The sequence below is a fragment of the Homarus americanus genome, unplaced genomic scaffold (genome assembly GCF_018991925.1).
Source record: "Homarus americanus isolate GMGI-L3 unplaced genomic scaffold, GMGI_Hamer_2.0 scaffold33468, whole genome shotgun sequence".
NCBI classification, from domain to species: domain Eukaryota; kingdom Metazoa; phylum Arthropoda; class Malacostraca; order Decapoda; family Nephropidae; genus Homarus; species Homarus americanus.
In genome coordinates, this window is record NW_024714177.1 from 4,169,961 (window position 1) to 4,188,419 (window position 18,459).

The 18,459-nt window shown below is 35.0% G+C and overlaps 1 protein-coding gene across 8 annotated transcripts in view; it reads left to right on the forward strand.

The window, feature by feature from the left end:
* The window catches only part of LOC121877216 (2-oxoglutarate dehydrogenase, mitochondrial-like), a 67,302-nt gene that overhangs the window by 29,134 nt on the left and 19,709 nt on the right, over positions 1-18,459 (forward strand). For all 8 annotated transcript variants that reach the window (XM_042382840.1, XM_042382855.1, XM_042382834.1 and 5 more), the window contains 10 exons: positions 3,465-3,587; positions 5,528-5,660; positions 6,355-6,442; positions 7,228-7,374; positions 8,024-8,203; positions 8,679-8,859; positions 11,359-11,468; positions 11,887-12,057; positions 13,294-13,543; positions 13,742-13,902. In XM_042382840.1, coding sequence (XP_042238774.1) covers positions 3,465-3,587; positions 5,528-5,660; positions 6,355-6,442; positions 7,228-7,374; positions 8,024-8,203; positions 8,679-8,859; positions 11,359-11,468; positions 11,887-12,057; positions 13,294-13,543; positions 13,742-13,902 — 1,544 coding nt within the window. The remainder of the gene's footprint in view (positions 1-3,464; positions 3,588-5,527; positions 5,661-6,354; positions 6,443-7,227; positions 7,375-8,023; positions 8,204-8,678; positions 8,860-11,358; positions 11,469-11,886; positions 12,058-13,293; positions 13,544-13,741; positions 13,903-18,459) is intronic.

Genomic DNA, 18,459 nt, shown 5'->3' on the forward strand with positions numbered 1-18,459 from the left:
AATGTTTATTACCGGTAAATAAAGTGCATTATCAGTACTGTTCAGAATGTCAGAGTTCATGGTCTCAACGAAAGTTCCCCCCCTCCCAAAAATTTTTTTGGTATAATATAAAGAGAATACAGGCAAAGCTCTTATAATGGCCAAGATATGTTCCTGCAGAGTGGCCATTGTGTGAAAATATGTTATACGAGGCTCCATTGTGTGAAAATATGTTATACGAGGCTCCATTATGGCAGGTTTGCCTTACGTGTCCAGTACTGTATTAATACTGTACAGTCCTTATTCTTTATGTAGCTTTGTACTTACTGAATTCTATATGACTTCAGAAACCTCTGTAATATCCTGCATTACCTGCACGTTAAATCTATTAGCTTTTTATTTTGAAAATAGGAAAAGGAAACAATAACTCAGATCAATAAGTCGTTTGGGAACAATATTAACATGAGCAGTTGATGCCATTGGCCATTTTGTTTCTTTATTTTCTTACATTAGGTCACAATGAAAACTGAACCCCATATGTAATGCAGGAAGGGCCACTAGATTATGACTGTAATGGTTATTAATTTTCTAAGACACTGATAATGTGTATATTTTCTTCCCTTTTTTGTTTTTTTCTTTTGAAGTTGTCTACATTGTTCAGATCACAGTGACTATTGCCCTGTTAAGTTTATTCACTTGGAGAATATTTTATATCCTCTCCCACCATGTGCTAAGAAATATTATTCCTGTTCACTCCAATACAACAGGTATCAAAATTACATGTGATATGTTCTGTACTGTGGTGCGATATTCTGGATTGCACAACGTCATCATAGTACTGACGGTATATATTTTTCAATTCGGTAATTAATTTGAACAGTGTATCTAGCTTATGCCTGCCTTTATAGCATTGGGATCTCATACTGTACCAGAATGCTCACACTGGTGTTTAAAGTCATGCAGTTGTTGCCATCGTTGTTGTGGCAGCTGTTTCAGTTTGTCGCCTCCCTTTTTTAAGGGATTTATATAAAATTTGACGTACTATAAGCAGTCTTTTGTAATTGTGTAAAAACTCCCTGGAGCTTTTTTTTATTTTTTTTTTATTTTATTTTTGTGTGTGTGTGTGTGTGTGTGTGTGAAGAAGAGCCAATGCCACACTGGCTCTTCCTTTTATTTTTGTTCCTCTGCCACATTAGGGTACAGCGGTTTTGTTTACTTCCACCATGACCTCCCTCTTGTTTTCCTCTCACTCCTCCATCTCCCTCATGCTTTGTCTCTCTCACCTCTATCCTCCTCTTTTCACCACCTCCCTCCTTTATCCTTCCTGTTCTTTCACTGTCACTGATACCACATTCTTCCTCCTCATGATTTTACTTCATGGTGATGGCCAGTACTATTTGTCAATTTGTGAGTTATTGGTACAGTATGCATTGACGTCACTGGTTGGATCTCCCTAAACTGTGATGGTTATGTTGTATGGCACCACATTATGAATGAACACAGTTGTAACATACATGGTGTAGAGCAGCCCTGGGTTATTTTTATTGAAGTTTCTGTGACTCTTTGAAGATAACCAAGTTGACGAGAAGAATTTATTTCAAGTTCCGCTGCGGAATATTTTATTGTAAGAGAATTTGAGTAACCTACATTTTAATGCCAGTTGCAGTTATGTGGGTTTGTGTCCCACTCTTCAAGAATACTGTACTGCTATATTTTATTGATATGGGTATAGTTGTATTGAGCTGCAAGTAGACTTTAAAAATTAATCTTGGCAACACTGCCTAGCTTTAATGAAATTCACATTCTGCTCTCTTAAGAGAGAGATTTACAGTGCTGCTACCCATTTATTTAGGTGTACCCTGTGTTAAGACAGGTTTTTTTTTTGTGAATGTAACTCATTTGCAGTCTGGTGATAGATATGACAGCTGATAATTGTTTAATACTGTACATGAATTTAATTTCACTGACTTGTGGAACAGTTGGTTAGAATTTGGCAGACAGCCAATTTTAGAGAATATGTTTGGGGCATCAAATAATAACCGACTAAAATATAATATAATATAGTATTGTGTTGATAAGTATTTAACTTGACTTATTACTTCTCAAGTACTCAAATTTATTAATTTATTAACAAGGAAATTTACTGATTGTTAATGTTTTGATGGGTGAGAACCTGATTAGTTTCTTGAAAGGGTTACTGTATTATATTAATGTCCAGTAGCATTAGTAACTATAAAAATTATTTATTGGTCAGTTTGTGCTGATGATGAACTTCATACTGTAATTATACAGTGCACATTTTCATTCATCCTAACGGTTTTAACATTACTTTTGAGACGATAAAGTTTTTCCTCTTGATGTTTGCATGTTTTTGTATGGAATAGACAATACAGAACGCAGATTCTGAGTCCTCTACTTCGTTATGTCATATATTTTAAAATCCCTTAATAAAGTTTTTGTTTTCTCCTTATCATTTAAATATTTCTTCTTTTCCTGAGCTTTTTAAGACCATCACTAAACTTTCTCCTCCTGTTGCATTATAATAATTTCCTTAAGTTTGTCTGCCAGTCAAGTTTGTTTCTGGTGAATATAATTGTAGCTGTTTTGTTTTTTATAGAGTTAAGTCTTGTCACCATACAGTGGTTCTCTGCTGCTTGTATTTGTGCACCTCAAAGAAAATAGTTTGGGATATATATATATATATATATATATATATATATATATATATATATATATATATATATATATATATATATATATATATATATATATATATATATATATATATATATATATATATATATATAAGTAACTATTGAATTTAAAAGTTTATTTAATGAGATTGAAAGTTTATATGCAATGTATAGACATTATTTGCTATAAGTAATGTCATGAATGCACTACTCCACTAGTGTTGAGAACCACTTGTGGTATTGATGCTTTTATGTAGTTTGTAGGCAGTTTGTTTTGAGCATTTTTGAATATTGCTTAAAGTAGCTGATATTATTTTTATATCAATGTCTGGTCCAGAGTTTGTTCTTGTACTACAGTAAGATTTGACTAGAGTATAATTGTTCTGGAATAATGTCTGATCCACTGAGATTAGTCTGTTGAATATAACTTTTGTTGCTTAAAGTATTAGGAAATTACACAAATTTTTAAGAACATTTTTATAACTTTTAATAAAATCTTGGACTAGATTTCTAATGGGTAAACATGTAAATTTAAAGTCCTGAAGATTGTGAAGAGGATGTTCTTTCATTTTGCTTTTGAAGATAACTGAGTGGACTGCAGGTACACTCTTAGTACATTTTGTGATTATTTTGTATTTTAAGTGTATAGCTTATGATAGCAAGAAACTGTACAGTACTTAAGAAAATTTGTGGTTAATTGAGCCACTTTTTCAACAACTTAAATTAGAATTTGAGTGGTAGTACTAATTAAACACAACTTCATTCTCTAATTGTGTGATATGGTTGTAACAGATGAATCAGATATGGACCGGTCATTTAAGCTGCCAATGTCCACTTTTGTGGGTGGGAACGAAAAGACTCTCCCCCTGAAGGAAATCATCAAGAGACTGGAGGATGCCTACTGCCGCTCCATAGGTAAGTACTGTAGTGCACCACATATAATAATACAGATAATTTTTTAAGGCTGGATCTTGATGTGTGTGAATATATTTAATTGGTGATGAGAGGAGAATTGATTTTTTTACTTATTTTTTATTACTGCTCAAGACTGAAACCAATTCACACTTACAGTAGACGATTCAATATTTTAATCAAATGGGTGATTGGTCAAATGGACCTCAGTCCAAATAGGTTCCTTGTAATCTAAACCTTGTATGAGGATTGGGGATTATCAAGAACGAGACCCATTTGGTGGCGTCCTTGTGTTGTTTGGCTTATGTGACATTTTCCCAAGATGAATTTTTTTATGATGAAGATAAAGAGTGTCACATACATACAAACCTTAGGTCAGTATAAGTGAACTTTTGGTGGTGATAGGTAATCTCTGTATGTGAATCTGGTTCTTGTGAAGCTGGTATAAATGAGGGCAACTTGTGTAGTAAAAATATCATAAGAAATATCTATACTGTACAGTAAAGTGAAAATTTGACTTTATATTACAAGCATGATGATGATGATATCTACAGTCGATTTTATTTGGAGTCTAATGAGGCACTCCGGGCAAGAAGTAGACGAGCATAAAACAAAGATAAAAGTTGACCCCCTCTTATTTATTAACCTTGGGATCCGGGGCTATGCTGGTTAATGGATAATTCTGTTAAATTGAAGGTTGATATATAATTAAAGGTGCATTAGCTAAACTTCACTTAGTCTAATGCTCCCATGATGTTATGGATTTCTTAATACAGTTTGTATACAAATTTAACACACACAGTGAATAAATTTGATAAATAAACTAGTAACATTACAATAATATATAATAAATTTATAATAAATGAAAATACTGTGTGTTGAATTCATACCTCTTTTTAGCTTTGTGATCATACCTGTATTAGAATTGTAGCGTAGCACACACAACTTGCCACCCCCTCGTAAATTTGTTTTCTATCACATTAAAATTTCCCAGGCTTCATCTTTTGAGCTGACCATTGAAAAATAAGGTTGTGTGTTCCACATGGTGTTGGTAGGAAATGCACATATCTGTAGTGGAGTTGTAAAACTTTGATGCTATTTTACTAAAAATTATGTTTTGGTGAGTTCGTTAGTGCTACACTAGATGCCTCATGCATCTGCCAGTAAAGTGTAAGAGCTTCATTTCTGTTTCAGCCCAAATATACAAGCTGCCACTGAAATACAGTCTTCTATTTTGTTTTGTTTTATTGTTATTTTATGATTGTTATTTTGTTTTTGTTGGTAATTATTGTTTGACTGTCAGGAAGTAATGGTAGAATAGGGACTGTCGTGAACCGGACACTATTGCCATTCATTACTGGTCGATGGAATGTCAGATAAGAGGGGGTCAACCTGTAAAATAAACACATCTTAAACTGCTTTTTTGCTTGTCTTGTTCTTGACAGCAATATCTTGGTTCTTTACAGTACAGAATTTTATTTTGAAGATGTTAGGCCCAAAAGTAGAGATGCAGTGTACTGTACAGCTAATGTTGTATTTTATCATAGTGTTTTTCATCTTGACAAGAAAAGATGATGCAGAATCTGATTCTTGAAAACAAAAACTACTAATATATGTTTATTATGTTGAAAACCCATCATTGTTTATTTTATTTTCTATCATTCACTTGGATGTGTTATAGACATAGGTTCTCTCCTGTGGCTTAGCTTGGTTGATTGGGCATTATTTTTTTTCTTTTGGGGGGTTGACCCTTCACAAATTATGGGGAAGCATAAAGGGTTGTTAGCTTTATCAGACATTTACCGTAACAGGAATGCCTTAAGTACAGTACACAGAATTTGATTTATTTATTTATTGTTTAGGTACCAAAGAAAGATACAGTAAATAACTTTAATAATTAAGCAGCTTATGATGCTTATCTGTGTCTTGATTTTTTTGGTTAGGTGTTGAGTTTATGTTCATCAACTCGTTGGAACAGTGCAATTGGATCCGTCAGAAGTTTGAGTCTCCAGGAATCATGGCCATGAATCAGCAAGACAAGAGACTTCTGTTGGCAAGATTAACTAGATCTCATGGGTAAGATTAAGCACCACTTCCTCATAAAATAAACAAGATTTCTTTGGTAAGATTAACTAGATCGTATGAGCAAGATTAATTAGATCTGGTTAATTCCTGAAGATATCATGGTTAAGGTTAACTAGATCTCAAGGTCAAGATTAACTTAATCTCAGTTAAAATTGAACCAACCAGAGTTGGAATTCATGTCCGTCTTTATGAGTGATTGTATGACATTTGTATTTGTTCTAAGCTTTTATTGTTAGTTCTTTTATTGAAGCTGCTAAGATTTAATATTTTGGGTTATCTGTTGTATATTTAGAGTAAGGGAACCACTGAGTTTTCTTCTGTGTATTAGGTAAGTGTGCAGCCAGTCAGCCAGACAACTTGAAGAGGATCAGAAAAGATAGCAACTTTTCAGAATTATCATTTTCAAGTCATGACTCCTGGCAGGCTGTTACAAAATCTGCAAATTATGGATTGTTAAATAGTTTGTGACCTTCAGTATTAGACCATTCATTACCCCCATGAACTGGCCTGGAACCTAGCTATTTATAATACTGCACTGAGGGTTAACTATATTCCTTTGGATATCACTGATGTTTAATTTCACTTTTATTTCTTGACCATTGTGTTTGGTAATATTCCTCTGTAGTCATTATGGTGGGAATTAGCCAGTGTATTGTAGACTAATAAGTATTCATCTAATTGACAGGTTTGAAGCCTTCTTGGCTCGGAAGTTCTCTTCAGAAAAACGTTTTGGTCTAGAAGGCTGTGAAATTTTGATTCCTGCCATGAAACAGGTTAGTGGGTTTACATTTATCAATTGAATTTCAATCATATATTATTTTGGCTTTTGCCTGCTGGGGATGTGTTATAGGTAATATATGAGGAGTTTTCGTTCATACATGTAAGAGTTTATACCGGTACTTGTGTGTATTGGATAGTGTTTTGCGTGTAGTTTATCAGGTATTGGCATTAGCTTCATTGGGGGTATATCTAGCTCCTGTAGAGGGATCCTGGTTTGAGTGGCAGGATGACACAGGATGGAGAGCATTGACTTAACAGGCTGCACTGTCCAGTGTCCTTGCAGACCACCAGCACTCCTCTAAGTATATACTGTACATGCTTTCTTTCTCCATCACATCATCTTTCAGCTTTTATCACAATATACATTTTTTCCAACACTTTCACATAAATATCTTAAATCCACTAACCCATATTCTCTTATAAGTAATGAAAAGGCCATGGAATTTATGATAGTATTTCATTTATGTAAAATACCTAAGCCAAAGACTGTAGGCTAGTGACCCAATAGGGGTTACCATAGGTTAACAGGAGGAGGATCTGGGTGTACAGGTCAGAAACTACGCAAGTAAGTAGGTGCCCGAGACAAAATAAAATAAACCCCCTTTCATTAACTACATCTTAAATAGAGGGAAATGGTCTTAAACTAATCATAATCACATGTTGGCCCCTGACGTCATTGTTCAGAATATTATGATTTATCAGTCTTCACACTTCCCTGGTCTAAGAATTATATTTTGTGCAGCTTGTCTACAAGTAGTGAGTTATTTATTTTTTACAGGTGATTGATCGTTCCACTTCATTGGGAGTTGAGAGTTTTGTGATGGGGATGCCACACAGAGGGCGTCTTAATGTTTTATCTAATGTTTGCCGCAAGCCACTTGAACACATCTTTACTCAGTTTGCTGGTTTAGACACTGGTGATGAGGTAAGACTTTTTCTTTAGTAGACAGCTTTTGATTGTTACTTTATGCTAGGTTCATCATTGTCATCATTTCCATTCAAAATTCTGATGATTAAATAAGAATACCCTGTATACAATATTTTGCAATGTAAATGTATCAGCAATTCACTCATTAAGTTTTGAAAATATATATACAAGGTGTCCAGAAAACTTGTGCCAAACTTCAGGATGTGTTTATTTGGCTTATCATAAGCAAGAAATTATCAACGAAGAAAGCTTCCCATCTCAGTTGTTACGAAGTTATAAAATCAAATCACCATTTAACACACTTTGTCCCCTCGTCTTTGCTAGTGGACTCGCCCCCCCACCCAATTAAAGCCTGAAGGGATATTTGATTTTGTCCCCATTTGTCCATTTCTTTCTCTCTCTCTCTTTTCATAACTAGTATGTAGTGTTCAGTACAGTATAGATTTCATTTGTATTCCTCTAATGTTAAGCACTATAATTCTCTGATGCTCTTCAAACAAATATAATATTAGGATGGAAATTGGAATTTGGCAGCAATTTTTCTCTGCTAAAATTAGAAAATGTAAACCACTATAACGCTTTACATGTATCATACTTGTGAACAGTATCTCTCTACCATAGTACTTACTTGGTAATATATTTTCAGGGTTCTGGGGATGTTAAATATCACTTGGGTACATATCAAGAACGTCTGAACCGCGTAACAAACAAGAACATTCGTTTGGCCATTGTTGCCAACCCATCCCACCTTGAAGCTGTGGATCCAGTTGTTCAGGGCAAGACACGTGCTGAGCAGTTTTATCATGGTGACTCTGAGGGTAACAAGGTGAGATGGAGATACCCTTTTTAATAGCATACAAGATATTAATTATTCTTAAAGATAAGATTCACTGAACATTTTCCAGTTCTCAGCCCCTTTTTGTGAGATACTCATGTACAAATATTTATTTGAATCTTTAGGGGTTCCCCACACAAAGATTTAGTTATTTATTGATCAATATTAGAGGAGGATAGCTTTCTGTACTGCACAAATGCAGAACATAGAACCTAAGCTAAACCTTTGATCTTGGGCTGAGATTCCCAGGTTCATGAGTCTCGAGGTTCATAGATGGGATGGAGAACTAACAGGGCTTTTTCTATGATTGTACATGTTCCTAGATCCTCCAGAATCATCATTAATTCACATTGGACTGCAACATGTATCAGTCATTAAAACTGAACTACTGACTTTCATACTGTCTTATAGGTATACAGTACTTGTTTTTTTATGATGTATATAGATTGTATGAATTTATTACCAGGTACTGTCAATTCTGCTCCATGGAGATGCTGCATTTTCTGGCCAGGGCATTGTGTATGAAACTTTCCACTTGTCTGAACTGCCAGAGTACACAACCCACGGTACAATCCATGTTGTTGTCAACAATCAGATCGGTTTTACAACTGACCCCCGTATGTCTCGATCTTCACCATACTGCACTGGTAAGTTAAAAATTGGTGTGCATGGATAATTTAAGTGATCTTAAGGTGACCACTTTATTGTTAAGTCAGATTATGATAAAATTTAGAAAATGAATGGAGAGTTTGTGTTTGCCCTTGATGCTGGCCACCCCACATCATAGTGGGCAAAGACTTGCAAAAGGGAAAATAACGAATAACTGAATTGGATCTGTTTAGCCATCATCAATTTCCATTAATTTGTGGTTTGTTTTTCAACCAATTTCCAAATGTAAATTCAAAGAAAATGTTAAATATAATCCATTTAATACTTTCTTTGATTTTATTATATGATCTACACTATTTTTCATTATAATACAATATGGTGGATGACTAGTTAATATTTTATTTCTCTTTATTTGTCTTGTCTAATCTACCTGTCTATGCTCTATTCACTCCAAGCTTGCAACTGGGCCAAATCAAAGGAATCTCATGATTGGTTGAGTCATGCCGGGTGAATTTGTGTGAGAGGTGGTGATATACAGTTGGACGTCATTTTGGTCATCAGTCAGTAAATGCTCACCACAGTGACTAGTCACCCCACACGCTGCTGTTCCGTTCCACTCATTTCAATCCTCTTGTACTCTTGCTAACACTTGCTGTCCCTCATTCTATCTCTCTAATACTTTCTATTTCTCTTTATGTATACCTGTATCTATCTATCAATCTTACTTTCTATCTTCTATCTCTCAAAATTTCTCTCACTTTCTCTCTCTAACTTTCTCTTTCACTTTCTCATACACCCTTATATAGAGTGAGGTATTCTGTACATGCAGCAAAAAAAGGCTGTAAGCAATTGTAGGAATAGAGCACTGAGTTTGTAGGCAATACACTAGGTGCCTGTTTTATGAGTAAAAGCTGTAGACTCACACTTTGGATGGATAATCTTTATTATTGCCAAATATTACTATTTAAGATATAGTAAAGAAAGAATTAAATGTAATTAGATATCCTGTTCATTTGATCTAAAAATGAACCCAGGATAGGGAAAACTGCATAGGTCTTTAGTTTATATACTATCATTAAGAATATCATATTCAGCTGCAATCTGAACAGTCAGTTATTGTGCACAATAAATAGTCTAGCAGTAAAAATAAGATGTTTTTCTTTATAATTTTTATGCTGGCTCTACATCCATTATACTCTACTTCCATCATGTTTTCAGAGTTGAATATATTTTGTGTAAATTTTCTGTCACATGTAGCGGTAGACATGATAATGTTTCTGGCCTGGCTTGGTTTTCTCAAGCAGTGACCATGCCTACAACTACCGGCGTTGATTTGTCATGACATCGTTCAGTAGCTTTCCCTGTTGGCACCTGATGCTCCTTCCCAAATTTAAGGCAGATATATAATATCAGTGTTTTAGTAACTGTAGCTATGAATGTCTACACTTGGTAATGGTAATTACAAAGTTCTTTGGAAGTATATTACTGAAAGTCAGTGTAAATTTCTACTGCAGAATGGTAACCAGAATGTCTGTTTAAATACCCAGTGTGCACCCAAGGCAGCATTGCTGTCTAAACAAAATCTGAAGTTTTAAGGGCACGTAACCAAATCCACCTAGTTTATTTGATGGTTACACAATCATTTTAGCATTTTATATTATGTGACTAAAACAGTTGAATGTTAAACTGTTTCTTTATATTGATACTTGATTACCCTATCAACACTTAATTGTCTATATTACTTGCAATTGCAGAATATAAAGAAAAGTTAATGAAGAGCTCTAGATTAAGCCCACACACAAAATTCTGCTAGCCAATCAACTGCATTGATAAAATTTGCTCTTGGCCCTGGTTACAAAGCTCATGTGAATGGAGTATAGTCAGTGCCTCTCACAGTCAGTCAGACTTAAAAATTTTCTTAACCAAGTGAGTTGCAACAGATTACTAGGTGTTTAAGACCCTTGAGAAATTAGTCTGTGTTCTTGTATCTCATCATGGTGATTGAACAGTTAATAAAAACTTCCACCTGTGTGCTTCGTAATTTGCTCACAAAGATGATTCATCAACAATACTTAGGTCTCAAATTGCACTTCCACTTTTAAGTCAGATTCCACTCATTCTACTGCTTCAGTCTCTCTTGATTCCTCAGATGTACCTTTGGAATGTTTCTTCCTCTGACGCAATTCAATCAAGTTCATGTTCATCGGGACTTACTAGTTTTGTACCTTTTAATGTAACTTTTTTCTAATCTCTAAATAGTAAATCAATGTAGAAATTTAGTTTTCAAACATTCTGAGTGGTGCCATGTGTTAGGTTGCTGATTTTTGGTTCTGCATAGAAGCAGGATAAGGAATTACTGAAGCAATTTCTGCATGTACTGTACAGTACTTTTATGCTGTTTAGGGAATGGCCTGTTTGCTGCAAGTGGATTTGAAAATACAATGTAACTGGTTCATTAGATGAGATTCTATTAAGAGCATAGATGTTTTCATCCTTTTTATTTTGTCATAAGTTTGAATTGAGGTTTTCTTCTCTAGATGTTGCCCGTGTTGTGAATGCTCCCATTTTCCATGTCAACGCTGATGATCCCGAGGCTGTTATGCATGTTTGTAATGTGGCTGCAGATTGGCGTCACACTTTTCACAAGGTATGAATCTCATAACAAGAAATCTTTTAGGATGTTTATTTTTCTGGCTCATGTAAATGAACCAATTACAGAGTACTACAGTATGAATATTATATAATTCTGGAAAATACTTTGATGCCTTGAAATATTGGCATAGTTAGATAAACCTCATATTAAGTATATTTTGTATTTGCTGTGGATCAAAGATGATAGAATTAAATCTTATTTTATATGTAAACTTAGCTATTTTTTCTTATTCATTAGATTTTTTGTTGTTACTATGGAACAGAGTTTATAAATGCTTATACAAAAAATATTTGTCCTTCACAAGAAAATTAATAAGAATTAGTTTACAAACGTAGGGATCAGGGAATTGATGTGACTTGGTAGGTACTGTACATTGAAAGTTTAGTCAATATGATATGATTTTCGTCCCCAGGATGTAGTTATTGACCTGGTATGCTACCGACGCAATGGCCACAATGAAGTGGATGAACCCATGTTTACTCAGCCTCTTATGTACAACAGAATTCGTAAACTAAAGCCAGTTATTGAACTATATGCAGACAAGCTTATTAGTGAAGGAGTTGTCAGTGCAGAAGAAACAAAGGTAAGTGATGCTTCATGAAGAACTTTATCTAGTATCATTCATTTTAAGATATTTTCATTTTGAAATTTTGTAAACCTGTGAAAGTGGATCCCATAGACCTGAAGGTCCTCTAGAAGTACTGCAGATACAACACCGAATACTGTACCTTTGGTACACATAGAAGCACTGCACTCAACTCCTCTCACCTCCCCAAATTTGAAGTTAGGTACCAATTTACAACTGAGTGGACTGGGCAGGTCCTGGGTGTGAACCAGTGGCCCTGAGGACATAGGTGAGTGCTGTATCCACTTGGTCACTGCACCCTGTGGATACAGACTAAAGAGAAGTACAAAACAAGGTGTATATATACAGAGGAGGGTGAGACCAGGTCCACAATGGTCAGGTATTAGGTAATGACCCTACTAATCTTTGTACATTAGTAATTTGTACATTAGTGTACAGTACTGTAATACATTTATAATATAAATTTTTTCAACTGCATTTTTGGGTAGGTTTACATCAATTTCTTCATTTATTTTCATCCATTTACATGCACACACCATACTAAAAGAAATGTAAAAGAAATAAATGGCCTTAGTGCAAAGCCGGAGTGCACATGTACTAATTTGATTACGGGACTAAAATTGTTATGTCTAGTGCAAATTATAGCATGTTTATATTAAAATTAATCATTATCTTACAAGAATCCCAACAATGTTGATTATATTCACCCAGGTCATGTCACTGGCTTTTTATAAGAGAGAAGCTTAGTCACCTAAGAACTGATAAATATACAGGTACACGCGTTAGACCTTGGGCCGGTGCCAACTGTCAAACGTACTACCTCCCCTCTCCCCAAGCCCCCTCGCTCGCTCCTTCCCTCCCTCCCTCCCTCTCCCCCAACTGCCTAGCGTTGCTGGAATCCTTGTAAAACCGTGAATAATTTTAATATAAACGTCATGTATTTTGCACAAGAAATAAAAATTAATCACCTGTATCACATTACAGTAGTGATTTAAGAGTAAAGGTGTAATGTACGTATGTAGTATTCCACATACACGTAAGTACAAGTATAAATAAAAAGTTTGTGATGATCGAACAACGTCCATTTCGGTTAACGTCACGTTTCCAAGAACGTATCTAGGACGTTAACCGTCGCATGACTGTATATAATTTTTTTTTTTTTACATAATTGCCAGAGTTTTTCTTTTTACATCATTTGATAGATGGAATTTTATCTTTAATGTGTTTCAACAGGAAGTGAGGGATAGATATGAAAAGATTCTTGAGGAGGCATTTACAGCAGCAAAGTCAGAGACCCGAGTCTTCAACAAACACTGGATTGACTCTCCATGGTCAGGTTTCTTTGAGGGCAAGGATCCCTTGAGAGCAACTCCAACTGGTGTCCATGAAGACACCCTGACACATATCTGTAAACGGTTTGCAAGTGCACCACCCAATGCTAGTGACTTTGTGATTCATCGTGGGCTGCAGCGTATCTTGAGCAGTAATTATCTGTTACCTCTATACTGTATATTGTAGTTATAAATGCATTTGTGTATGGTTTTTCTCTTTCCTTTAAGATATTTAGTACATTTATATTAGTATCAGTAGCTCTTAATATGCTGTAGGGTTTTTGTAATAAGAACAATTGTTTTGCTGTTAGTTTATAAGAATTTTAGTATCCCTTGCTTTACCACAATAGGCCGAATGGAGATGGTTAAGGCACGAACTGTTGACTGGGCAATGGGTGAGGCTGTGGCCTTTGGGTCTCTGCTCAAGGAAGGTGTCCATGTTCGTCTCTCAGGTCAGGATGTAGAGAGAGGAACCTTCTCACATCGTCACCATGTTCTCCATCATCAAAAGGTATTTGCAATCAAACTGACATGAATTCTGATCATTAAAAATTAATGCAATGTGAGAGATATGCTGTCTTAGCATATTTTGCTAGGCATATTTTTTTCGTGGTCTAATATTTTTACTAAAATTTATTTTTTATTTGAGCCAGACCGCAACATATCTCTTTTTGAAGGTAATTGATGATTGCTGGTTTGTTTGGTAAGTAGGAGTAGGATTCATAAAGCTTTTAAAAAAGTCAGGTGAAGCCAATGTACAGTATGGTAAATATTGTGTTTAGATGGGTTGCATTTGACAATTTATAATGGACACTTTTGCTGATTGTGTTTGACTAGCAGTAGGTCATTGGTGACCAGGTACTAAAGATTGTATACCTTTGACATACTCTTTGTGACAAAAACATACAAAGGAAAGTCTTGGGATGATGGATAGTAGAGGTAAAGAGTGAACAACAAGCACAAGGTTAAGTTGTGCTCACTTCATTAAAGGCTAATATTGTATGGTAGTTACTGGTTGCTTGAAGTGAAAAACATAGTCTCCCAGATGTATCTGATACAGCCTTACAAAATGTTTTGTATTATTCTAGCTTTAATACTAGTAGTGGAAGTTCACATGCAAGTGATACTCTTCAATGTCATTGATTGCTGGTTTGCTTATTTTTCCAAGGACCTTTTGTTGTTCTGTGAAAAAGTCATATAATTTATTAATACAGTATACTGATGCTGCTAATTAATTTTGAATCAGTCTGTTGTTGAGAGATGTGATTGTATTTTTGTGAAATGACTTATATGTTTCATTTCACTTGTGAGGTGATGACATCCATGACATAGATGTTAGGAAAAAGTGCTTCTTGTGAGTTCAGTGCAACCCGTCTACTGGCAATGTTATTAGGTATGCTGAAGAGAGTTACAAAGTAATAACTGTTTCTGTACAGCATTGTGTGTGTGCATGCATGTGTGCATTTGTGAAGATGTAGTAAAGATTTTGTGTTAAATAATTTCATTTTTTGCAGGAATAGCTTCCCTTGTCTTGAAAAAATCTGGGTAATAATGGTGGCAGAGAACAGTTTAAAAATTTTCTTGATTATTTCAATAGATATGAGGATGTGAGAGCCAACAGTAATTACTAAAGGTTAATTAGCATGCCATTATGAAGGATCACTGATTTGCCCATTATGAGGGATAATACTTTTGCTTTAAGAAACATTTGAAAAGGCATTATGCAAGGGATATTTTTTATCTCCTTCTCAAAGTAACACATGTAATTGCACACTCAGAGAAGATAATACAAGAGCAATTTGTATAACTGGATTTTTATAGGAAGGATTTGAAATGGTTGTAGGCAAAAGATTACAAGATGTTAGAATGTTATTGACAACAGATAGTAAGGTCATTGGAGTTGGTAGTGATGTTGATGAGGGAATTTAAAAGTTATTTGGACTGAAGGTGATGTTGAGAGTTTGTAATGCTACTGGTTGAAAGTGACATTATGGTTATCATTTAAACAAATGAATTTTGTAGTTTTACCAGTTGGAATGAGATTACGGTACTAGGAACAGCCATAGTTGGGAAGATTTATTGTAGCTTGTATAAATCAATGAAGGGGGTCAGTGAGTGTATGATGGACAGGTTTATTTTTACGATTACAAATGTCCCTTATGTGGCACTTACAGGACAATCCCCAAACACTGACTTGCTTTGCTAGGTCTTAAGTGAAATGGTACAAGCATAGAAGTGTGAGACCTAAGATAGGAAAGATTAGGCTATAAATGCAATCAGCATGTATGTATGTATGTAAGATGAGAGTAGCTATCTTCCTAGTGGTTCCCTTTGGTCTTATATATGTTAGTCTTTTGTTGAGAAACTTTAGCATTGACCTTTTCTCTTGTGTCATAGTAAATGTGTTCTTCTCAAACAAGTTATTCTTCTGTCAAGTATCTATCATTAACTTTCTGGTGTTCATAGCTGCTAGCCACTGATATAGAGACATGTTTCTTATAGTAGCCTGCCACTGATGTAGAAGAATGTCATCATAGAATCTAGTCATTTGATAAGTTTGTGGATTGAAGATAAGATTTACATCAGTTTGTTGTTTTATGATTTCCATTTGTATGTTTGGGTGGTAATATACATGTATTAAATCTACTAATAATATAAGTGTTAGTATGTACTTAATGCAGGAGTGTTTTGTATGTGTGAGCATGTATGATACAACTGTTAATATTTCAGATGACAAATCAGACTCCAGTAAGGCGGTAGATGATAACGTCTCCAGCAGCCGCTGTTAGATGAATAGTGTTCAGTAACTTTTTGCTCATGATGGTGTGGGTGGCTTACTTATAAAAACTAATTCTCTAATGATATTTGTACACTTGTGGAAAGTTGTTTTGGCCGACATTAACCTAGGACACCAAATGTTATAATTATCAATACTGTACATCTTTATTATACTGTACTGTATGTATAGCATTTGTGTAAATACTCTTTCAGCAGCTTTTGTTAAACATACAACTAAATGGTATATATTTTTCCTATATTTGCCATTGTTCGTTACACTGCTGAAAAAGTAAGAGTATTTATTTTACCAAATTTTTACGTTTTGACTTGCATTCAGAATACACCATTGATCTACTGTATAACAATGCTGCGTTTTATAAATTGTCTGAATGCGGATGAAGCATTTACAGGTGTTCATCCTTGTGTTTAGTTGTACCTGAAATAGAAAGGGAGTAGAAGTATTAAATTACTGTGACCTTACCTTGCCTTCATAGGACTCTCCCAACTGACTTTGAAAATATAAAAGGGATTCCATTTATCTGTCAATTATCACAAACTTCTTTCCCATCTTTGGTAAGTGGATCAAGTGCACAAAGTCACATATGAGGCTGCTGGAGTTCAGGTGTGAGTTGTATAAGTTTTACAAATTCTGTTTAAAATTTTTAGTAGTAAGGGAAAACCTGAGGATATTATGTATGAGAAAAGGCCTGTGAGATGGTTAGTGGTCTTGGAAGGTTGCACAGTATGAATATATTAGTTGATTTTTGGCACAGGATTGTCCGAGACATGGGTTATGAATGACTAATCTAAGTTTGTAGAGTGTAAAGTATGTGGTTCCACTGATATTGTTGAGCATATTAAACGAGGGAAGGTGGGGGGTGGGGGGAGGGTTGGGACCGACCAACCCAGCTGGCGTGAGTGTTTGGAGTGGGGGGGGGAGGCAAGGTGGTGTACTTTGATTGACAGATAGTGTGGTGAAGAATATTTTTTTTTATTAACTGAAGATATTTGTTTTAGCTCATAAAATTCATACAAATTACTCGACCAGAATATAATTTACATTGCTGGAATTCTTACAATATGATGATCATTTTGAATATAAACATCATGGATTTTGCATTAGACATACAAATTTTAGATCTAATGTAATAATTTGGTTTACACAAAGCAAATATTTTATCTTTTGTGCAAAATATATGAAATTTACATTCAAAATATTCCCTGACCTTCAAGGAATCCAGAAATGTCAATTATATTATCCTAACTTTAGTCTGAGGTATTATTTATTACTAAACGTTAAAACCTAGTGTTTTCACCCAATCATTTCTCAGAGAGGTGTGAGCTGGGAAGAGGGGGGGTGGGGGATTTGAGTCCATTATTTGAATGGACATTAACTTGGCGACTGTATTTCTCTTAAATATTAATTGTGTGAGCATACCATCATAAAATTTAGATGTTATTTTTACTACAACATAGGTATTGTGTCAGAAAAAGTGGAGTTTGGGGGTCGGGCCAGTCCCTATTGGAATTAATCCCATATGATCTGTTGTTCACTTTACTCAGTTTTCACTTTCCGCAGTACCCTGTGGGTTCAATTGACCGCGTAAATCGTTAATTGGGGTACTACTTTTTCTTGTGTTGTTATTTTGACATAATTTATAATGAATTGCATTGTTCTCTAGCTGTAAACCAATCACATATATACTGTACTGTACCCCAATAGTAGTTGCCAGATATTGAAAACAAAATTGGGAAATTTGGCTGTAACTGTACATAATTATGAAAACACACACACACACACACACACATGCATACACTAGCTGCCATAAAGTGGCTTTACTTAAATATTTTGGTGGTGGTGGTGATAAACGTTGAGGCTGGTGAGTACGGCATCACTTCTGATACTGGAAAGCATTAACGGAAGACCTTTGAAAGAAAAAGTTATTCAGAGCTCTAAAACATCTATTTCTTAAAATGCATTGTATGGCTAGCCACCAGTTCCTTAACCCATCCCTACTAAACAAGATAGCTGAAACTGCTACACATATTACTTTATAAATGAGGATATTAAAAAGATTTTCATAATTGATAAAATAAGCATTTGTTCATGGGTTTTCCCCATGGGTATCAAGCACTGGCTTGATACTGAGGTTTATGTTTGCATGGAGTTGGAAATAAGCTTACCTGATTTACATGCTATTAAGCCTTTGTCTTGTTTTATAACAATGTGCAATAATCCAAACTTTGTCAGTACCATAGTGTTGAGGTGTTCTTGAGTGTACTGTTGCAT